This window comes from Euleptes europaea, chromosome 7 (genome assembly GCF_029931775.1).
Source record: "Euleptes europaea isolate rEulEur1 chromosome 7, rEulEur1.hap1, whole genome shotgun sequence".
Lineage (NCBI taxonomy): Eukaryota > Metazoa > Chordata > Lepidosauria > Squamata > Sphaerodactylidae > Euleptes > Euleptes europaea.
The window spans coordinates 15,283,301-15,307,472 of record NC_079318.1 but is presented as its reverse complement, the minus strand read 5'-3'; the positions used below and the strand labels follow the sequence as shown (position 1 = coordinate 15,307,472).

The following is a 24,172-nucleotide window of genomic DNA, read 5'->3' as shown; positions in this document are numbered from 1 at the left end:
TCTGTACACTTGTCATTACCAGTATCTCCCCAATATTTTTCCAGATTACCAGATGCAATAGAAACTATCACCCTTGTGACATCCAGTACCAGAAGCTTAGGTAACAGCTTCCTAGATAAAACTGGCACAGGAAGACTGCACTCAACTATTGTGTACAAAATATGAACACAACCAACAATTGTCTAGGGCAGGGATGACAGGAGAAACTGGAAAGCACAGAAAGCAACTTTTTAAACCTCAGTGCTGATCTTCCAACAATTCCATTTGTTATTTAGCAGGAGTTAATGAAGATCTAATTAAAAGCGAGAAGCTCTTTAAGCTAAAAGCACAAACGTTCAAGATTATGTTCAGCCCTTTCCCCTACCCACTGGCCCAAAACCGGAGTGTGGCTAAGGCCTAAATCAGTGGTTCCCAACTTTTCAGGCCACCCCCCCCCTTGGTTCCACAAACTCAACCCCAGCACCCCCTACCCTATCCTATAAAAAGCGTTATTCAAAACAGGGGTTTGCCTGACACACTAAAGAAGATAATAACAATAAAATTTCAAAACAGTAACAACTAATTGCACATCTACTCAAAACCAAATTAAAACTTTTTTGTTGAAATTTATTCAACAAAACTGATGAACTTGATCCAGTGGTACCCCCTCTTCAAAGTGGCGGGGGAAGGGGAATCTGATAGTTCCCACCAAATTCGCCAGCATGCAAATTAGTGAACAACACAGTTGAAGGGGCCCACCTCCAGCACCCCCCCTTGCCTCTTAGTGCCCCCCTAGGTAACCCACCGCCCCCCCCCCAGAGGGTGGTAACTGCCCTCTTTGGAAACCACTGATCTAGAGGAAGGGCCTTTTTAAACCCCAGCGCTCTCCTCCTCTGATCTCCCAACAATCCCATTTGGCAGGAGTTAGATCTAATAGCGAGAAGCTCTTTAGGTAGAAGCACAAAAGTTCAAGATGATGTTGAGCCCTTTCCCCTGCTTGCTGGCCCAAAAACCGGAGTGTGGCTAAGGCCGAAGCCAGGAACAGCCAGCGCAATGTATTGCGTGTATGAAGAGAAAGAGAGGGCACAAAACGTATCAAAAGAAGAGGAAGAAGAGTTGGTTTTTAGATGCTGACTTTCTCTACCGCTTAAGGGAGATTCAAACCGGCTTACCATCACCTTCCCTTCCCCACAACCAGGGCAGGTGCCAGTCCATTTTTGCGCCCTAGGCAAGGCTAACTACTCGTGCGCCACCCCCCCTCCGCGCATTGTGAACCAATTTTCAAAAACAGAAGTCTTGTAGGAAGATAAAAGCCCAAAGCTTTTAACAAGACATTATAATTAATTATGCTCCATAGCACTGTTGTGGTACTTATCTTAAAATTATATATATATATATATATATACACACACACACACACATACTGTCAGTTGCATTTCCCCCCATGAAACTATATATAAACTGTCAGTTGCATTTTCCCCCAAGAAACTAATCGGGTTCAAACGGTGCCGCTCAAACTGGCAAAAATGGATTTTACTCTATTAGTTAATGAATTATAGAAATAAGTTTAACTTTTTTATTTTATTGGAGTGTTAATAATGTAATTTTCAAACTGTTTAGACACTTCTCCGGAAGCCTGGTGATGGGTCACTGTTTTGGTGGGTGGTGGAGCAAAAGGGTATTATGAATTTTGGAAATCTGATTATATTAAGTAGGTTATATAATTGATATTCTTTTGTATTTTCTTTTTATTATTGTATTTGTTTGTTTTATGTGTGTGTGTGTGTGTGTGTGTATATATATATATATATATATATATATATATATATATATATATATATATATATATATATATATATATATATAAAAAAGGCCTGCGCCCTAGGCGACCGCCTGGCTCGCCTGACGGCAGCGCCGGCCCTGCCCACAACCGACACCTTGCGAGGTAGGTGGGGCAGAGAGAGCTCTAAGAGAGCTGTGACTTCCCCACGGCCACCCAGCTTGGCTTCGCGTGGAGGAGCGGGGGGAACCAGCCCGGTCCGCCAGATTAGCCTCCGCCGCTCGTGTGGAGGAGCCGGGGATCGAACCCGGCTCTCCAGGTCAGAGTCCACCCAAACCACCGCTCTTAAGCCACTACACCACACAGGAAGACACCGCGCTGCCTCCGCGGGACGAGAAGAAATAGCCCCTCTCCCCCCCCCACCCCGCCAGTCGCGCCTTCTCCTCATTCACCAAGGGACCCCCCCCCCACTGGCGGGCGAGCCAAAAGAGTCCCGCCAAAAGGAAGCGAGACCACAGTGCCCCCCCCACCGCACCGCCCCCCCTCGCGCGGGCAGGGAGGCGCCTCAGGAACCGCCGCCCCCCTTGCGTCCCCGAGCTGGGCGCGGAGGGAGACGAGCTGGGCGCGGAGGGAGCTCCGCGTGGCTACGAGGCAGGGCGGCTGAGGCGGCGGCGGCGGCGCTTTCTCCTCACCTTGGTGGCCATGGCTGGGCTGTGGCGGCGAGCCTCCCCCTAGCCGGGAATGGGCCCTGGCTGGTTCCTGCGGGCCCCTCCCACCGGGCCGCGACGCTGGGCTGGAGGAGGAGGAGGAGGAGGCGGAGGAAGCTGCCGGCGGCTCTTCGGCTCGCCTCCCTCCCCACCCGCCCCTCGGCCTTCCCTTCGCGCGCCTGAGGCGGACCCGGCCGGCCCGGCGGGCGGTGGGGAGCAGGGGCGCCGGCTCCAGGACCCGCGGCCTGCCCGCCCCTTCGGCCTCGGCCTCAACGGCTCGCCCATATCCAGGGGCGGGGTTTCGCGGGGGCGTCCCGAAACCCAGGCGAGGGAAGGGCGAAGGACGGGAAGGAGCCAGCCCGCGTTTTCACACGTGACGCGGCGAGGCTCTCGCTGCCGGCAGAGAGTCGGGCGAAGTTAGGATGGAGTCTCTCCTTCCCCCTCTCCCCCCTCCTCCCCCCTCCTCCCCCCTCCTCCTCCCTGGCTAATTGCTTAACCGGCTAAACCTTTTTCTCTCTCTCAGGCCACTTACAGTGGGCAGCCGTGTTAGTCTGTCTGCAGGAGTAGAAAAGGGCAAGAGTCCAGTAGCACCTTAAAGACTAACAAGAATATTTTCTGGCAGGGTAGGAGCTTTCGTGAGCCACAGCTCCCTTCTTCAGATACAGCTAGATAGAGCTGTGGCTCACGAAAGCTCCTACCCTGCCAGAAAATATTCTTGTTAGTCTTTAAGGTGCTACTGGACTCTTGCATCTGAAGAAGTGAGCTGTGGCTCACAAAAGCTCCTACCCTGCCAGAAAATATTCTTGTTAGTCTTTCAGGTGCTACTGGACTCTGGCCCTTTTCTACTACTGCAGACAGACTAACACGGCGACCCACTGTGAATTATCTAAGGCTACGTGTGGGGCAACAAAAAATATTTTCTGGTAGGGTGTGAGCTTTCGTGAGCCACAGTGTGAGCTGTGGCTCATGAAAGCTCATACCCTGCCAGAAAATATTTTTGTTAGTCTTTAAGGTGCTACTGGACTCTGGCCCTTTTCTACTACTGCAGACAATTCACAGTGGGTCGCCGTGTTAGTCTGTCTGCAGTAGTAGAAAAGGGCAAGAGTCCAGTAGCACCTTAAAGACTGACAAGAATATTTTCTGGCAGGGTATGAGTTTTCGTGAGCCACAGCTCACTTCTTCAGATACAGCTAGAATGTGAATCCATCGGTCTTCAAGTAGAGGAGAGTGAATTCAGACAAGCATTAGTATGTAAATATTGACAGTATGTACATGTGAATAGCAGGCGTGATGGGCTTAGGGGTGGTATGCAGAAGAGTCTGTGATGTCCAGGGAAGAGATGGGTGTGGAGAAATCAGCATTGGTAATGAGCCATGAATGCAAGGTCTTTATTCAGCCCAGGTAAATGCATTGGACATGACTAATGGACATAAGTCTGACATCGGAAACCACAATATTCAAAAACCAGTGGGAGAACATTTCAACCTTCCAGGACATTTAAGAGTAGCAGTTCTCTTACAAAGGAATTTCAAAGGGAGATTGGAAAGAGAAACTGCTGAATTACAGTTGATATTTAAACTAAAGACAATGCATTTACCTGGGCATTTCAAGCCACTTATGCACGAAAGGTTTTGCCTTGGATTTGCCGCTCTCTGGACGCGCGTTTTCCCCATCTGAATTCTCCAAGCTCTTCATGGGGGGCTTATTGTTGAGCTCTGAGGATTTGGATGGGGAAAATGCGCCTCTAGAGTGGCAAATCCAAGGCAAAACCTCCCGTGCATAAATAGCCTCAGCCTGGTGGTGTTCAACAGCAACTTAAAGGCGCATCTAAAAGCCATTATGCTTGGGAGGTTTTTTTTTCTTTCAATTCATTAGATTCATTTCAACAATCAAAAAAGAGTTTTTCAACAAACCAATAAAGACAAAAGAGCAAGAGTCCAGTAGCACCTTAAAGACTAACAAAAATATTTTCAAACAAAGATATTCCTCTACTTGAGAGAACATCAGAAATAATTTTAGGTTTCAACAAAAGGAACCCATCTCTTCTACAGTTCATACAATTTCCATTTCAAAATATTAAACCAGTTAATTTATGCATTCCAGTCACTGAAAAATGTTTACTCAGCCACCTCATTGTGTTTAATGGCTCATTAGATTTTTTTTAGTGCTTTGTAACAGTAGAGTTTGCAGCCACTAACAGATTGTCAATAAAATCCATGTAATAGGGTGGATCAGACTTTTTGAACTGAACAACATAACACCCTCCCAGTCTGTAAAGCATGGCGTGATGATGTCACTTGTGGGTTTACCCCGGAAGCACCAGAATTGTGTGGGGCACTCTAGCACATTCCCCCAAAAACTCTATGGAAGTTTGGGGGGAGTGTGTTAGAGCATCCCTGTTGCTATGCCAGTGCTTCTGGGGTAAACCCGGAAGTGATGTCATTGCACTGTACATGCAGATTGCTGCCCCCCCCCCAGCTGGCCAGCTTCTGCCCACCAATCAGCAAATGCCCGCCATAACCGGGCATATGGGAACCCTGTACTTAAATCTTCTGTGGCAGGGTGGCTGCCTGACTGGGTTCAAGGAGTAGTTAATGCTTCCTTAAGAAAGGGGATGGTTGCCCCAGCCTTGAAACAGTCTGTGAATGGTAGGACATTTTGGAGGACATTTTTTCCAGGGGAACTAGGGTTGCCTCCCTGTGTAGTTTTTTTCAGGTGTTACCTGTTTTGGAGTGTTCTATAGTTGAATAAGTTGTGATTGGTGAATCACCTTGAATAAAATTATTTACTATAATATTGAGCCTATTCTGTTATTAGTTATAACCTGTGTTGTTTCAGCATAAAGTACCAATTTGTTAGATTTCCACTATACTTTGGCTCTACCAATATGGATATGTTTAGTTATACTAATTCTGATAAAGAAAGGATATTTAAAATGTTACCAAAAAAATTGAATACCACAAAACCTACTGATGGGGATATGAGCAAAATACGGAATGCTCTTAAACGTAAAGTGAGATCTGAATCTCATGCAGTCACATTATCTGACTATATAGACAATAATATAATACCTAGAGGTCTAAGGGTCCAGAAATCCCCAGCTTTATATCGCTCTGATAAGGAATTTAATTCCAATTGGATGGCCATATTGAATAAATGTTCGTATGATTTAATGATGCTTATAGAAAGATCTCTTAAGGAGGTGGACTCAGCTTTGGAGGAAGCTGATAAGTTTAAAACGGAGGTTAAAGCCACTATATCTGAAGATACATATGAGAATCAGCTGGAACAACTGGAAAAGGACTTGGGAACAATAAAGATAGTAACAGCCGCTCATTTAAAAGTAGAGCCCGCCCCAGTAGACAATCTGATTCTGAGGGTTCATCGGGAGATAGGGCTGGCTCTAGCATTTCCAGCGGGGGCTCTTATGGGTCGTCTTACTATCTCTGGTCCAATCGTCGGGATTTTTCATATTCTCCGAGGCCACAACGGGGACCTCAGAGGAAACAACAACCAACCTAGTTGTTAACTTTCATCCCGTCAGTTTACTGCCAAGGAGATTAAAGTTTTAAATTTGGGTTTGGGATTTGTCCCTACCCCTACTTATTCAGGTTTCCAGACCCGCATCGATCTTTATAACCTCTTTCGAAATATTAAACTTAAAGAATTGTTCCATGGACAAACTAGGAGCACCCGTACTTATAGCCAGTTCCGAGCCAAATCTACTTTCATTCCCAAAAAACCTGGATTTCAAATCAATACCTTTCAAGCCTTAGTCCTTAGAGATATTGATAAATTGGAAAAATGGAGGAAATGGAGGCAGGATAATACCAACTTTACGCCACAGCAATTTAAGATTGTACAGGATCTTTCCTCAGACTCATCCATTACTTGTATGCCTGCGGACAAAATCGTTGGTGATTTTAGACAGTGTATTATACGATGCAGAAAATATGAGACAACTTACTAATGAGCAGTTCTATAAACCTTTCTTCCGATCCATCTTGGAAGGTTATGAATATTGTAAAAACAGTGGTCTATGAAGGCTTGGCTTTGAATTACGTAGATAGATCCACAGCTTATTTTCTTATGGTAAAATTTCCCCAAGTTCCCATTTTTTAAACCCTACCTAAAATTCACAAATCATTCATTAATCTCCCAGGACGTCCTATTATTTCTGCTGTTGGGAGTATTTTAGAACCCATTTCTCAGTTTATTGATTTCTTTTTACAACCTTTCAGTAAAAATACAGTCTCATATATCAAGGATTCACGGGACTTTATTGATAAAGTGGAACATCTACCTTTATCTGCAAATGCAGTCTTTGCCACATTTGATGTTATTTCACTATATACCAACATTCCTCTGGAACAGTCTAGGAACATCATAGAAGGGCTTTTTGAATCCCGGGTAGACAAGAACATACCCACACATTATTTATTGAGTTTACTTGACATTATTTTTTAGAATAATTTTTTAAGATATCGTGACCAGTTCTTTTTGCAAACGCAGGGGGTGGCTATGGGCGCTGCCTGCACCCCTTCCCTGGCCAATACCTTTATGATTTCTTTTGAGGACTTGTTTACCAGTCATCAGCTGTTTCGAGATCACGTGGTTAAATATTTTAGGTTTATAGATGATTTGTTCTGTGTTATAGATTCCACATCATCATATGAGTCTCTTCTTGCTTGTCTTAATTCCCTGAGCCCGTTTGAAATTCACTGGATACATGGGCAAACAGGAAATATCGTTTCTTGATTTGGTGGTCTTTAGGACCCGACAGAACACTGTGGCAGTCAAGCCTTATCGCAAGCCCACTGATGTGGGAGCAGGATTGCACTATTCATCCAATCACCCCCTCCACCTACGACGGAACTTACCATTTAGCCAGCTCTTGAGAATTAAAAGGAATGCCACATTTACTCAGGATTTTAGGGTGGCAGCAGAGGGATTGTGTCAATCTCTTAGAAGAAGAGGATATGGAGATACATTATTAATACAGCTATGACTAGAGTTGAAAGCAAGGATAGGGAGACTTTGTTGCACCCTCAGGGGTCCTCGAAGACAAAGACCACTGGCGTGTATGCGTCTTTGGAATACAATCATTTGACTTTTGAAATCCAATGCATTATATGCAGACACTGGCACGTTCTGTTCAATGTTCCCGGGTGCTCGGAAATGCCCATCTTTGGACTCAGAAAAACCAAATCTATCAGGAATTTTTTGATAAAAACAGACAGGGCGACCAAGCAAGGAGTTAACATCCGGGGACACTACAAATGTGGCTCATGCGTGCTTTGTCGCTTTAGCCTTCCTATTAAGGAAGTCAGCGCTTCCAGATCTAATTTTAAATACACGCTGCAAAGTTTTACAAATTGTTTATCAAAAAATATTGTTTATGCCATTATTTGCCCGTGTTTAAAAATGTATATTGGATCCACATCTCGCCCATTAAAAATTCAGATCAGCAAACACAGAGCAAGAATTCGCTCTAGAACTCTTGAGGCTCCCTTAACAAATCACTATCTTGAAAAAGGACATTCTGATAACGATATTTTATTTTTTGCCATTTGGCAATACAAACCATGGCAATATCAACACGAGGATGTTACAAGGATTCTTCATCAACAGGAATTAAGTTACATTTATTTATTCAAAACATTATCCCCTGCTGGATTAAATAATGAGTTTGATCTATCTAGTTTCCTTTAAGAGGTTAATTCTATTCAGCTGTGAGGGCGGTGTGTGTTTTTAGATTTAAGCTGTGACCCCTGTACCTCCTATACCAGCCTTCAGAGTAAGTTGGACACCATATAGGTCTGCTGGTCAATACTGGTAAGTGCTAAGTGCTACGTTCCATATAGTGTATTTTACATTAATTATGATGGCATCTGTAATTGCTGGGCTGTTGTATTATTGCATAAATTTTTTTTTGTAGAGGTCGTGGACCCTAGAGAAATTAGACAAAGCTATTATTCAATTACAACTGTTGAAGCATACTTTTCTGCGAAACGTACACGTATCCGGAAGTGTCGTTTTGATTTGATTGAAGTTTGAACTCTCAAGCTCTGGAATCAACTGCCAAGAATTGCTTATACACTTGTGAGCTCTTATTTCAACTATGGGATCGCCCGGAAATCTCATCTTCCAACATAACCTTTGATGTGCTTGTTTTGAACAATTATTGTCTGGAATTTCTGGACTTGAGGATTCATTCTGTTTTTTGTTTGGACCTTTTCCGGTGAGGTAACCAGTTTTTGTAGTCCCCTGTGTAGTTTTTTTCCCTTTCCTTTCCTTTTATCCCTTAGAAGCTCCTTGATCAATTGATCTTGAGCAGCATATATCTAGTGTTGGAGGGATATAAGGACTGTTGTAGTTTTTTTCAGGTGTTACCTGTTTTGGAGTGTTCTATAGTTGAATAAGTTGTGATTGGTGAATCACCTTGAGTAAAATTGTTTACTATAATATTGAGCCTATGCTGTTATTAGTTATAACCTGTGTTGTTTCAGCATAAAGTACCAATTTGTTAAATTTAAACCTCCAGGTGAGTGCTGGAGATCACCTGGGATTACAACTGCTCTCCAGATGACAGATCAGTTCCCGTGGAGAAAATGACTGCTTTGGTGGGTGGAGTCTATAACATGATACCCTGCTGAGATCATTTCCTTCCCCAAACTTCACCCTCCCAAGGCTCCACTGCCTAATCTCCAGGAATTATCCAATCTGAAGCCGGCAACCCTAAAGGGAACTGTAGTTGGGAGATCTATTGTGATTCCAGGAGGTCTTTGGGCCGCACCTGGAGGTTGGCAACACTAGAAGGAAAGAACGAAGCAGGAAAAGGGGAGAGTCTATGGGGGCTTTCAGGAAAAGGAAAGAGGCAATAGTGGAGGGGGGAAATGAGATGCCTCCCACAACTCCTTGTGGGTTCCTACTTGTAACTATTAACCCCTTATTTACTTCCATTTCCAATTTTACTTCTAAATTGCCAGTTATCATTTTTTAAAATGAACTCTCAAGCTCTTTTTGTTGTGGAGATATAAAGGTGTGGGCAGTTTTTGTTCCAATTGCCTGGAAAGAAATTGGGAGAGGGAGTTTCAAGACAGCTGGAGAGGTACTAACTGTATTTCAATATTATACTATAACATGTGGGTGGGTGGGGAAGCAAAAAAGGGGGTGATGAGGCATTACAGCAGTCTGGACAGCCCCATGATTGCTCCTGAGTACATGTGGAAGGATGAAAGAAAAAGAAAAGGCCAATGAAAGTACCCAAAAAATCTCACATGCCAATGCATATGTCTGTATATCTGTAGAACAAAATCCAGAGCGGAAAAAATTGTATTTCCTTTTCACACACCAATGAAGGAAATTTACTGTCACATGCTCTGACAAGATGGATGGCATCCTGCATTTGTGAGTTCCATTATCCCAGAGAAGTCATTTCCTCCTTCCCCTCCCATCCTTACAAGATATACTAAAATTCTTGAAATCTTTTTTCAGGCCAACTTGTCCTTCACGGTCTTATTAGATTGTAAGTCTGTGGGTGTGGGAAGACATCTGATTCTTTTATTTCTGTACAGACCTAGTATGTTATGGGCAGCTTAAAGACAGTTAATTGCATTTTGTTCTGGATTAAAATTGCAGCAAAAAAAAAACACTTAACCTGAGCACCCACACTGACGGCAATGCTGTCACCACTACTCTTGCTGCTTAGGACCACTGGGAGCTCCTCCTTTCTTATCTTAGTTAAAACAGCCATAATTGGGGAGGAGTGTCCAAATTTAATATGATTCTGTTTTGGCTCTTAACATGCTAGAGAAACTATTAGCCAGGTGAAGATCACTGTGGAGATAGTGTTTGGGAGGCTGAAGTCAGGGAGGCTGAACCCTCTTGGTCCTGGAAAAGGACATCATGACAAATGCGATAACAGGTACCTGCATCTTTCACAACATCTGGGAGACCAAGTCTTGTAAGTCCATTGCTGTGTGACCCTCCCCCAGAAAACTAGCCAGCAATGGAGGGAGAGAGTCAACAGTTGCATCTGGCAACCAGCCTACAATTGGTGCACTCCTGGAAATTGGTGTCAAGACCACTGAGAGGGGGTACTGGGGGGACAAAATTCTTGGGGCCCAAGTCAGCTGGAGGGCCCCTGAAGCCAACATCATGCTGCAGTCAGAATGCATCTCGATGTATTTTACTTCTAATGCAGTTCTGCACTGCAGCCACTAGGGGCGCAGGAAAGGCAGAACTTAGTAAACAGATGTAGCTTGGCTTTCTGCTCCAGATGCCTTTCTGCAAAGTTAACTATGAGACCTCTCAGATCCTGCTAAACCCATCAACCACGCCAGCATCGAAACAAGGCAAGACCAGCCAGTACAGCTGATGGCTGCTACAGTAATTGTCAGGCCGCAGCCTCCTAACAAGGTTGTTGTTTCCAGCAGTGTTTCTGTCTTCCTTTCCTTCCAACCAACTTCAAAGTTTTGTCTGCTCGTCCATACCTTCCCTGTTAGTGTGTTGTAGAAAACAAAACCTTTCCTCTTTTCTTAATTTCACTTCCTCTGTTCCCCACTATTCTCCTCTTTAATTTTGCTCTCTTCCTATTATGACACAATCTTGTTAAAAATGTCAGCAAAATCAGTCCCAATGATCCTGGTACTTCTCATCAAGCACCACTACATAATCAATTTGCCCCTGCTTTTGTTCTAGGTAGAGGTACAAGGATAAACTCAAATAGATTTCTTACTGTTTTACTTACTAAAGATTTATTTTGACATGACTTTTTGTGAACCACAGTCCCCTTAATCAGATGTAAGAAGTGTGTCCTGTATTGGTACACATATGTATGTGTATACAAAAATAAAATTACAAAATTAGACACATTATTTGGATCAGGGTCATATGGGGGCCCCCAGGTGGAATCTTTCTCCAGTAACCCATAGTGGCTCTTGGCAGCTTTGATTGGTGCACTCCACAGCAACTAATCTTCTGGACCCCAAATCAAAGGAGATTTGCATGGCACCAAGAAGGCACTTGGCTTGCCCACCACAGCAGATTCTGAATACAACTGTTCCAATGGCACCAGTCCATTAACTGAACTCCACACAAAATCACCAGTGTGCACTTTTCCCTTATTTATTCTCTACTCCTAGTTTCCTAGTGTGAGAGACACTGTCCTTCAGTGTTACTCCTCTGAAGATGCCTGCCACAGCTGCTGGTGAAACATCAGGAAAGAAAATACCAAGACCACAGTCACGCAGCCCGGATAACCTACAAGAACTGATGAAGCAGGTGTTGTTTGTCCCTTTCTTCTGAATTTAGTAACCTTTTCTTGCTTTTCACCGCAAATCTATCTTTAATGAGAGAAGGGAAACTAGTGTGTGAGGGAGTATTGACAGGGAGAGCTTGGTGGGCAGGTGAGAAAGCCCGGGGAGTGTTGAAAGAAGGAGTTTGTGGAGATAGATGTACCACTGCTGGAAGATGGATAAGAGCGGGGGCGGGAGGGGGGCAGAATCCTTTTGCTGGGGATGTTATGGAAGGCTTGGAAAGCAAGAAGAAGGCTCAGAGTGTTAAGTCCGCGTGGGGAGGACACACGAGGTCGAGACGGAGTTCCAACACAACATGTTTACTGTGGTACAGAACAGAACTGAGAACTGTGTAAAATGGCCCTGCTTATATTTCCCCCTGGCCGCTTGCGGCCACTCCCCCCTGATCTGTGATAGGGGGAACAACCCCCGGGTCACCAATGGCACAACCCGGCTTAGGGCCAATGGAGTGCGCTGGCTTGGGCCAATAGCGCGAGCAGAATTTAGGAGCCTTCATCTGGGACAGGATCTGCGGCGTCTGTCAATCCGGCACGAACAGACCCAGAAGCGGTTTGTGGTCCGTGATGATGGTGAAGGGACGGCCGTACAGATGGTTGTGGAATTTCTTGACGGCCACGATGGCGAGAGCCTCCCAGTCAATCTGGGCGTAGTTGCACTCCGCCGCCGAAAGAGTCCGGGAGTAAAAGGCGACCGGGGCCTCCTGACCATCCGGCAACAGGTGGTTGAGGACCGTGCCGGCGCCGTAGGGTGAGGTATCGCATGTTAGCACAACCGGCAGGCGCTCGTCGAAGTGGATGAGCAGGCTGGAGGACAACAGGAGGCCCTTGGCGGCCTCGAACACTTGCTGCTGCGGCATACCCCAGGACCACAGGGCTGACTTGTCCAAGAGCCGGTGAAGGGGCTCTGCTACCGACGCCTTGTTAGGCAAGAAGGCATGGTAGAAGTTCAACAGTCCCAGGAATGACTGGAGCTCCTGCTTGCACCGAGGCGGAGGGGCACTGTGGATGGCCTTGATCTTGTCGGGCGTGGGGTGGACGCCGTCCGCGTCGATCAAGTAGCCCAGGAACTCCACCTGCGGCAGGCCCAGCTGGCACTTCTCCCGCTTCACCTTGAGGCCGGCGTCCCAGAAACAGCGGAGCACCCGACGGACGCGCTCCAGGAGCTCACCCTCGGAGCCAGCGGTGATGAGGACTTCATCAAAATAGGGGACGATGCCTGGCTGGCCCTTGAAGAGGTCTTTCATCAAGTTCTGGAAGATGCCCGGGGCTGTGCTGACTCCGAACTGCAGCCGAGTCACCCTGAAAGCGCCCCGGTGCGTTACTATGGTCTGGGCCACGGCTGACTCCGGGTCCACCGGAAGCTGCTGGTATGCCTGGGTGAGGTCCAGCTTGGCAAAGACCCGGCCCCCCGCAAGGGAGGCCAGGAGGTGGCTGACCACAGGCACCGGGTAGGCATGAGGCTGCAGGGCCTTGTTCAGAGTGCACTTGTAGTCCGCGCAGATGAGGACCTCCCCGTTGGCCTTCAAGGGCATCACAATCGGGGTCTCCCATGGAGCGTTGGGCACCGGCACCAGGACACCCTGCGCGATGAGCCGGTCGAGCTCGGCATCTATGCGGTCCTTGAGTTCGAAGGGGACCCGGCGAGGCTTGAGGCGGATGGGGGTGGCGGTGGGGTCGACGTGCAGGTGAATTTTACACCTCAATTCTAAATGTGTACAAGTCTCATTGATTTCAATTTGAGTTACTTTCAAATAAGTAAACCACCTGGATGGCACAGGCTAGCCCAATCTTGTCAACTCTTGGAACCTAAGCAGGGTTGGCCCTGGTTAGTACTTGGATGCGAGACCACCAAGAAAGCACCAGGGTTGCTACGCAGAGGCAAGCAATGACAAATCACCTCTGGACATCTCTTGCCTTGAAAACACTATAAATTAGCTGCAACCTGATGGCACTTTCTACCACTATAATCCCAAACTTATTTCTTTTTTCTTTTCTTTGTTATTATTTCAAAGAAGAAATACTACAAGAACAGCAACAAAGGAGAAGTAAAAATACCTTAACAAAATGACATAGCTTTTGTATTAGAGATTTCCAAATTGACTCCGTTTGCTGTGGATGTTTTCCATTCCTTAAATCAGTCAACTGTTATCAGTTGATTAATCTTGAGACATTTTTGTGCCCATTCTTGAATTGATGGGGCTACTTCTTGCTTCCAGTGTCTTGCAAACAAAATTCTAGCTGCTGTGATGAGATATAGCACCGTAGAGTGCAGGGGTTTAGGAACGTTTGGTACATAATTGAGCAACAAGACCTCAACTGACAGCAGAGCGTGACTTTTTGCACTTGTTTGAGCCCTACTGGACTTGACAAAGCTTGAAGGTGTGCAAAAGTATTGTGCTCCATTCCTTTGTCCTGGAAGGTGTGTGCACACATGTGCATCTATGGGGTGAATTTACACTTGGAAGTCACTGGAGGGCTTCTTGTGCAAGGCACCCCCAAACCCTGGAGTTGGAGTGCCATGGTTGTACATACTGGCAGCTTAGTGTTTTTGCATTGTGTGCCATGCCCTTTGATTCCTCTAATGGAAATCAGAGCGCATGTATGTTTTGTTATCATTGATTTTAAGTTTCAGAAGGTTCACTGGCCTTCTCTTGATGTAAGCAGGAAGCAACCACCCACCCCATGTACCATTTTGCTATGGGTACTTTTGAAGCTTTAAAAAATATATTCTTATTGTGGTATTTCATGACAGCTCATGCTTCTGCAATTGTGCCCACACAAAGGAAGGACTAGTAGCACATCAGGGCAGTTTCTGCAGACAAGCACAGCTGTGACTTTCTGTATCCCTAGAGTCTGCACCTTTGATAGTCTTACTGACTCCAGAATTGACAGCACTTCTTATACTTCCTCTTGCAGTTCTACCTTCTCTTGCTTAATGTTGTTGCTAAAACTAACATATCTAGATTCTGATATAGGATTTGGATCGTTATAAGAACATCCAGTATCATACAAGTCCTTTGACATTGTTTCAAAACAAGCCCTTGGGCTTCTTTTTCCTGCCTAGCAAACCAATGATATGCCTGATAAGGCCCTGAATGTCCCCTCTGACTGTATCTCCTGGAAGGCTCTGTCAGAACAGCACTGATCTGGTGTCTTTTTACTAGAGAGCACATGAGTAACAGCCAGTGCTGTTCTGCTTTTCTATCATTAGGGTTGCCAGCTCTGGGTTGGGAATTACTGGGAGACTTTGGGGGTAGAGCCTGAGGAGGGCAGGGTTTGGGGAGGAGAGAGACTTCAATGCCATAGAATCCAATGGCCAAAGCAGCCATTTTCTCCAGGGGAACTGATCTCTATCACCTGGAGATCAGTTGTAATAGCGGGAGTTCTACAGCCACCACCTGAAGGTTGGTAACCCTATCTATCATGCCAACTGGAATTGGTTTGCAGCCTGTTCTGGATGGGGTTGCAGTCCATCTGGGGGGAAAAACAGGTTCTCCCAGATTCCTCACTGTCCCTGGATAAGGAGGTAATGGAGGTGGTGGGGAGTGCTACCTGAAGTTGATACACCAACTGTGGCCATTCCTGGAGGAAGCAGCCATGGCTACCATCTCCCATACCGTAGCGACATCTCAGTTGGATTACTGTAACATGTTCTACATGAGATTGCTGTGAAGATAGTTCAGAAACTTTAACTGGTTCAGAATACAGCATCCAGAATAATAACTGGGCTTGCCACAATGAACATACAGTTTTTATACCAGCTACATAATGACTCAGGTCTGAAATGCTGAATGGGTCTTCTGCATTGGCTCAGCTCTGAAATCAAGCAGAGGGTACTTTGCTGTAGGAACCTGCATTATTATAGGAATGCTTCTTGGCAGCCTCTTCCTATGCTGTGGAATTCTCTTTCCCCAGGAACTTTTTTTAGCCCTTTCATTACAATCTTTCTGATGTCCATTAAAAACTAATTTGTTCCAGAAGGCCCATCTACATTGGCTTTAATCACTGCTTGTTTGAATGTATTTTTATAGAGATTTCCTCATATAATGATATTTTTATGAGTAGATTGTATTTCATCTGTTTTATCTGTAAGTCTCCTTGATCATGTTGTCCTCAGAAAGGCAGCCTAGAAATCATCTGCTGTGGAAATCTGACTGAGTTAACAGGAAACTCTCTGACCATCCCATGTATCCAGGGCCTCCATTAGCACCCAGCTATATGGCTAGGAAAGGCCAATTTTAGCTTGCAGCAGCATGATCAGCCCTACCAGAATAGATGAGCGCACAGCAGGATGGTGCCAGTTGACATCATTAGTAGTAAGAAGCACACCCAAGCCCCAGAGAAGTTCTTAAAGAGTTTCTTTTAAAACGGTTAGTTTAAATATATGACCAATTGTGTGTGCTTCCATGTATCTATGGAAGTAGTTGAGTAGTCCTTTAAAAACATGCAAACTGTTCTGTTTCTTTTCAATAGCAATGCACCACAATTTCTGAAACATTCTTTTCTTTTAAAGAAGTTCACCACCCCCATCTCCAGCTCATTCATCAATATTTTGTTCTTTTCCCTTTGGAGTGAAGCTGATTGGACCTAGGGTTGCCAACTGCCTGGAGAAAAAATGTACTGAGTGTGATTTCATCGTCAGTTTCACAGCTCCAAAGACTTCTGTGAGATCTGGGGAAACAGGTACAGTAAGAACAAGGAAGCAGGAAAGGCCTTGTCTCCCTAACTTAACTTGCTCTCCATGATCACCCCGAAGTCCCCTTTGGTTTCTTGACACTCCTCATTATTTTCTGGATCCTGCCAGGGTTGCCATTGGGGCTGGGTTTTTGGGGTGGGAGCCTGTGGCCCTGCTGTAAAGGCTCAGCAGGGATGTTCCAAAAATCACTTGAAGTATACATTACCATCTAAAGGCGTTCCCCATAATATTTTGGCTGTGGCCAAAATCTAACATTAGCTGCATCAGTGAATCCTGGTGAGAACTTGTAAGGATTACCAAGATCATGTGTGAAGAGCTTTGAATGCAATGGGGTACAAACAAAATTTGGTTTGAAGGTCACAACAAAGGTAATTTTTACTATATGGTAAGTTCTGATTTTTGCTGTAGGGTAGCACTGTTACTAGGGTACAATGTTTACTAACATTGTTTGTAAAGTTACTGTTTGTATTAAATGAAGTTGGGGTTTTGTGATGTAGTGGTTAGACCAGTGTCTGGAAGACTTGTTTGAATACCCACTCGTGCCATAGAAGCTTGTTGAGTGACCTTGGGGCCAGTCACACACTCTCGGGCCTTTTATGCACAGGTTGTTTCCATGGCGATAACTTCCTCCCACCACTTTGGGGCTTCGTTTTCGTTATGCATGTCTTTTCCAACCTTTAGAAGTCACTTCATTCTCTTCCCATAATTTCCTGCGTTTTCTGGATACCCCCAGAAACAGCATCCAGAAAACGTGGGGGAAATGCTGGGAGAGAGCAAAGTGACTTCTAAAGGTCGGAAAAGATGTGCATGATGAAAACAAAGCCCCATGGTAGTTTGCAGGGGTGGAGGTGATCGCAAAGAACCTGTGCATAAAAGCCCTCAGCCTAACCTACCTCAAAGGGTTGTTGTGAGGACACAGTGGAGGAAAGGAGGAGGATGTAAGCCATTTGGGGCACCATTGGGGAGAAAGCAGGGTATAAATTATCTAATTAAATAATAAGTGAGGGAGTCACTACTGCTCCTTTCCAGCAGTAGGTTCCCAAACTTTGTGCTTACACAGAAGACAGCTCTACATTTTTCTGATTCACCTTTTCTAAAAAGAAATGATTCTGCCACATCTGTGGGACAAGTGTGATTGGATTCACTTGTTACTTCCAGCACAGAGATTTAGCAGGAGGCTGTTGCTTCTAAGCATGTCACTGTTCTAGGCTGGCTTCCATTCAGACAAGATGCATGTTTGTAACTGTGACCTATGGAGAAACAGATGCAGTTGAGTCCTCTGTGGGCATAAAGAGTGCAGTATGCGTTCCATTTCAATTCAGATATCCACGTATGCTTCAGGTCGCAGCAGTGTGGGAAACATTGCTCTACAGAAAAGATCCTTAATTCATATTTCTTTGGGGTACAATTAAATTTATTTAAAAGATTCCTATTCTGTACTCTCCAGAGTTTGCCTGAGGGAGCAAACAACATCAAATGAAATAATAAATAGTTCTATTTATACACCTACAAATAATTGAAACAATTAAAATAAATTGAAACTCAGTAAACTAAAACATCAGCACTATTTGAAAACAGCAACCAATAAAATAAGGGTAAAAGCTGACATAAAGCAAAACTGTTCAGTGATTTCCGAGCTCTCAGAGGGAATCAAAGAAGTTGCACAGTATTGAATCTGATATAAGACACAGCCTGAAACATGACATTCGAGACAATAAGAATGTAAATCATTCTTGTCGTTCTGTACTTCCATAAAAACTCTCACAGCTTATGCTATAGATTATTGCAGTTCTTTCCCTATGTGGATTCTCGCCAGAATGCACTTGTGTGCGTTCAAATGCAATCCCACTTCCCTTATGAGCAAGAATACTGTATCCAGGTGGTGGAGATAGTCAGCCCAGGTCCTACTGAAGATGACCACGTCTTATATACGCAGCCACATATCCTTGGCATGGTCTCAATAAGCGGTCCACTAACTGCTGAAAGATTGCAGCCACCCTGTGGAAGCCCCTATTACCAGGGCTTGCCACGGGAGATAACCCTGTCCAATTGCCTGACCCATCATCCTTAAACAGGGCCTTGACCTTAAGGTCCTTTGATAATCACCACAGCGATTCTAGGGGCCTAAGATTGGTGACTGAAGGACAAAATCACCCACAAGAACTGGGCTGAGCTTAGGAAAGGCCTTGGGCAAGAATTCCCAGAAGCAGGGCTTTTGAAAGGCCTCTGGACACAGTGTGGAAAAGTGTCAGCAGTTCACAGAAAATGTTGATTTAACATATTGTGGCAGTGAAAAAAAAATTAAAAGTCCACGGCTGCATTCAGATGTCACAAAAAGCTAAACTGAGGTTTAGCGGAACAGGCACAAACTGTCATGCCCACATTCTCCCCTTACTCTTCCTTCCTTCCCTTGTATGTGAGGTGAGGCTAGGTTTGAGCAGCCCTGAAACAAATTCCAGCTTCCACAAACTGCAGTTTTAAACATAACACATGGGAGGTTTTCCCTTGGATTTGCCACTCTCCAGGTACACATTTTCCACATCTAAATTCTCAAAACTCTGCCTGTTTTTTTGGGTTTTTTTTTTGAGAATTTGGCTGGGGAAAATGTGCATTTAGAGAGCAGCAACTCCAAGGCAAAACCTTCCATGTGTTTTCGCCCTAAGACACCAGGATCAAATTGAAGTTTGTTTTAAGCCCTGTTTGAACACTTGAAAGTGCTACAAAAATGCTAGGTATTTTAAAAATGGTTGAAAGTAAAGAAGTAGAATTGGGACTTGCCACCCTCTCCACAGGTGCACGATACAGAAATATGGGTACTCTCTACCTTAACAGCATGGTGTAGTGGTTAAGAGCGGTGATTTTGAAGCAGTGGACTCTGACCTGGAGAACCGGGTTTGATTCCCCAGTCCTACACACGAAGCCAGCTGGGTGACCTTGGGCAAGTTACAGCTCTGTTAGATCTCTCTCAGCCTCACCTACCTCACAGGGTATCAGTTGTGGGGAGGGGAAAGGAAGGTGATTGTAAGCCGGTTTGAGTCTCCCTTAAGTGGCAGAGAAAGTCTGCATATAAAAACCAACTCTTCTTCTTCTTCTTACCTTGTGGGTTATGCCCCCTACAATCTCTCTATTTTTAATCTCACCCATACTCCATGAGCTCAGGGTACTATATGCGGCTGACCTCTCATCCATTTATCCTCACAACAACCCTATGCAGTGGGGGGGGGGGGCCGAGAGAGACTCTGGCTCAAGGTCACCCAGTGAGCTTCATGGCTGGATAGGATCTCAACCCAGATCTAGTACTAGTCCAGCAGCACGCCAGCTACTAAATCACATTGCCCCAGTATAAGAAGGTTTTGCTCGCTGTTATCTGGGGAAGAGACAAAGCATCACTTTATTTGTGAGATCAGTAAAAGTCAGTTTATTGCCATTAAACTTTATTTGTGGGGCTCATTATTACTTGTGCCTTAAAATTACAGTGTGCTATACTGACACTTGATAGTGGATTTAGGCATGGACCCACACACACACACACCACCACCACCTGTGTTCTTCAGTCAGCTTTCTCCTTGTGATGCCTTCTCTTAGGATTGTCTGTACAGCAAACATCAGGTTATGGTCTTTTTCTGTGGTGGGTCCGGTCCTCAGGGCTTACTTACTAGGATGGGTTTGGAAGGCACCTTCACTCACTGCATTTAGGAAGGTGTGTAAAATGGTTTTATTTCGGAGGGCATGAGTTAGAGGGGACAGTGTATTGGCAAATCTGCCTGAGTTTTAAACTTGTGTGTTGTTTTTAATCTTGTAAATTGAATGTTATGTTGTTGTGAACTTGCAGCTTGTTGTTTGTTATCCTCCTTAAGCCTTTGGAGTTAAGGCAGGATATAAACATTCTGAATAAATGACCTCTTTTATTATATATGGTTTGCTAAGAATTTTACATGGAGAAAGTCCTTGGAAACAACCAGTTCAATAGAGCAGTGTAGGTAAAGACCAGAATTAAAAACCTTATGATGAAACTAGTTCTTTCCTCCCACCCCCATCCCCCACTACTGCCAAATTGTTCCATTTCTTCTTAAAGCCAAGACTTTGTTTCCATCTGCCAAACTCATTAGATGTAGCAGTTGTGAGGCAAACAGAATTGCAGCTGACATCCTAATACTGATACTCAACAAACGCCCCCCTGGTTTTTACATATGAATATTCATTCTACTGTTAAATGTACTCTAAATTATACAGTGCGTGTCCCAGCCTGATCTCTTCCAGGACCTATGCTACTGAATCATTTATTGGACTGAGTGAGAACCACTTAGGAGACAGTTTGTTGTTAGTGCTAAGCTTTTGCCATATTTTTGAAATATCCCTAAGAATATCTCTGAAATGTAAGGACACCTGATTTTTCATGCATTTCATGCAATTAGTCATCTGTGTATATGTGGTTGACAGTGAAATCTCATTCTCAAATTTTGCTGGGTATGGAGAGGATTGCAACAAAATATCCTATGCCAGCACAATTCCAATTTATTGACTGCATACTGAAATTGCAGCCATATACTAAAGTTATTACGGCATCATACTGTCATAGTACAAGTGTGGTGCCAAAATGTAAGGGGTGGACAAGAAGTGGAGTTGAGAGTTAATCAAAATATTATCCTCCCTCAAGCCATTGGTGTAATGTTGCAGCATCAAAATGGCTGTCATAAATAAATATACACCCACCGGAGCCAATTGAGACCCCAAGATGACTGTCTTCCACTTCCACCCTCCTCAGCAGACACACTGGATGCTAGGATAGCAACTACCTGTCTACTGAGCTAGAGAGTATATAAGCTTCAGGAATGGAAAACAGCTCACATATCAAGTTCACGTATGACATGGGGTTACATCACTTTCTTCCCCTATTTTAGAATAAACAGCATACAAATGGAGACTTGGTGAAACCTAACTTTGGTGAAGGGGGAACACGCTGCACAAACAATGAACAGTGATCAAGGTCAGATGAATAATAATATTCCCAGAACTTCTTACAAATGCCTTGCACTTAGGCACAAGCACCCCAAAGTAATTATAGGAAGTAGCTTGTGGCTGCTACTCATCACTCATTATGTCATCATGTCACCCTACAGGCAACCATACTACCATAACCAATGCTATACAAACTGCAAGCCATACCTACAGCAGCAACAATTACCAGTGCAAAACCTGTTGTCCCACTGGCAACTTTTAATTCTTGCTGAGTACATGACAGGCAGTAATGTGTCAGACTCATGTTGATTACCAGATTATCTCCCCCCTCCTGTTACTCACCTCAGCTGTCTTCTCGATCAAGACACTTACAGTGGGAAGGAGCAGTTGATTCTCCACCTCCACATGGGCATTCACAATGTAGTCTTTATTATTTTATGGGATACAGAAAAGAAAAAGGAAGGGGAAAAAAAGGGGGGGGAAACATATAAATAACAATTCAAACAGCATTCACAATGTAGTCTTACCTTTCAAACACCAGTGTGTATGTTGGGGACAGAAGCTGCCATATCCTTCTGATTCTCAGACTTCTACCACACAATTATTGTGGTTTTGGGGAATCTATATAGTTGTTGCTATGAAGTGGAGATTGACTGTATGTGCTGCTTATTTACACAGCACACTTTATTCTTGGTGAATCAGATCAAGATGTAAGATGGGTGACTGGATAGGGCGAAGGGGGTGTCCAAACTGCAAGGCTTCCCAGAGCATTGACAAGCCAGGCAATTCCTTGAGAGAGACTTCTGGTCAACTCACCTAACAAACGCCCTGACTGGAAATCATGCTGCACTGTATCCGCTTTGTGATTCTTCCCAGTTAGAATCATAGAGTTGGAAGGGGCCACCAGGGTCATCTAGTCCAACCCCCTGCACAATGCAGGAAATTAACAACTACCTCCCCCCCACATCCCCCGTGACCCCAACCCTCCTTCCCACCATGCAGGATCCCACAATCAAAGCACTCCCGACAGATGGCCATCCAGCCTCTACTTAAAGACCTCCACAGACGGGGACTCCACCACCCTCCGAGGCAGCACATTCCACCGTCAAACAGCCCTCACCGTCAGGATGTTCTTCCTAATGTTTAGGTGGAATCGCTTTTTTATTAGTTTAAATCCATTACTCCGTGTCCTAGTCTCTGGAGCAACAGAGAACAAGCTAGTTCCCTCATCAACATTACATCCCTTCAAATATTTAAACATGGCTATCATGTCTCCCCTCAACCTTCTCTTCTCCAAACTAAACAAACCCAACTCCCAAAGTCTCTCCTCATAGAGCATGGATTCCAGACCTTTGACCATTCTGGTCGCCCTCCTCTGGACATGCTCCAACTTGTCAACATCCTTCTTAAATTGTGGAGCCCAAAACTGGACACAGTATTCCAAGTGAGGTCTGACCAATGCAGAATACAGTGGTAGTATTACTTCCCTTGATCTAGACACAATACTCCTATTGATGCAGCCCAGAATTGCATTGGCCTTCTTAGCTGCCATATCACACTGTTGACTCATGTTCAGTTTGTGGTCCACTAAGACTCCCAGATCTCTTTCACATGTACTGTTGTCAAGCCAACTCTCTCCCATCCTGTATCTGTGCCTTATGTTGTTTCTGCCTAGGTGTACCTTACACTTCTCCCTATTGAAATCCATTTTACTACTTATGACCCAGCTCTCCAGTCTATCAAGGTCATTCTGAACTCTGACCCTACCCTCCGGGGTATTAACTACCCCTCCCAACTTGGTGTCATCTGCAAATTTGATTAGCATGCTCTCTATCCCATCATCCCAGTCATTTATAAAAATATTAAATAGTACTGGTCCCAGGACAGACCCCTGTGGCACTCCACTGGTCACTCCTCTCCAGGATGAAGTTGTGCCATTAATGAGCACCCTTTGGGTCAACCAATTACCAATCCGCCTAACAGTACAGCGTCCAGCCCACATTTTACTAGCTTTGTTTCAAGAAGATCATGGGGGACTTTATCAAAGGCTTTACTGAAATCAAGGTACACTATATCTACAGCATTCCCTTCATCTACCATACTTGTCACTCTTTCAAAAAAGATGAGATATGGCTTGACCTGCTTTTGAGAAACCCATGTTGACTGTCAATGAGCATGGCATTTCTTTCTAAGTGCTTACAGACCGTCTGTTTAATTATCTGCTCTAGTATTTTACCTGGTATTGATGTCAGACTGACTGGGTGATAATTGTTTGGGATTTCTTTTTCCCTCCCCCCTTTTAAAGATGGGGACCACATTTGCCCTCCTCCAGTCTACTGGAACTTCTCCTGTTCTCCATGAATTCTCAAAGATTATTGCCAGTGGTTCTGAAATCAATTCAGCCAGTTCTTTTAACACCCCTGGATGCAGTTTGTCCGGCCCCAGAGTAGCCAGGTATTCCCGTACTATCTCAGTGTCTATACTATGCTGTAATTCCCCTATTGCATCCTCTGCTCCATTATTCCCAGGTTGAGCACTATTCCCTTTTTGGGAGAAGACTGATACAAAAAAGGAGTTAAATAATTCTTCCTTTTCTGCCTTCCCTGTTAATAACTCACCGTCCTCTCCACGCAATGACCTGATCTTTACCTTGATCTTCCTTTTGTTATAGACATAACCAAAAAAAACTTTTTTGTTGTTTTTAACTTCCCTGGCTAGCTGGAGCTCATTCT

The 24,172-nt window shown here is 44.6% G+C and overlaps 1 protein-coding gene across 1 annotated transcript in view; it reads right to left on the bottom strand.

Moving 5' to 3' along the window:
- The window catches only part of SNX9 (sorting nexin 9), a 55,030-nt gene extending 52,528 nt beyond the window's left edge, over positions 1-2,502 (bottom strand). Inside the window, exon 1 of the mRNA XM_056853600.1 lies at positions 2,452-2,502. Coding sequence (XP_056709578.1) covers positions 2,452-2,463 — 12 coding nt within the window. The 5' untranslated portion in view covers positions 2,464-2,502. The remainder of the gene's footprint in view (positions 1-2,451) is intronic.
- Between the last annotated feature and the right edge of the window lie 21,670 nt (positions 2,503-24,172).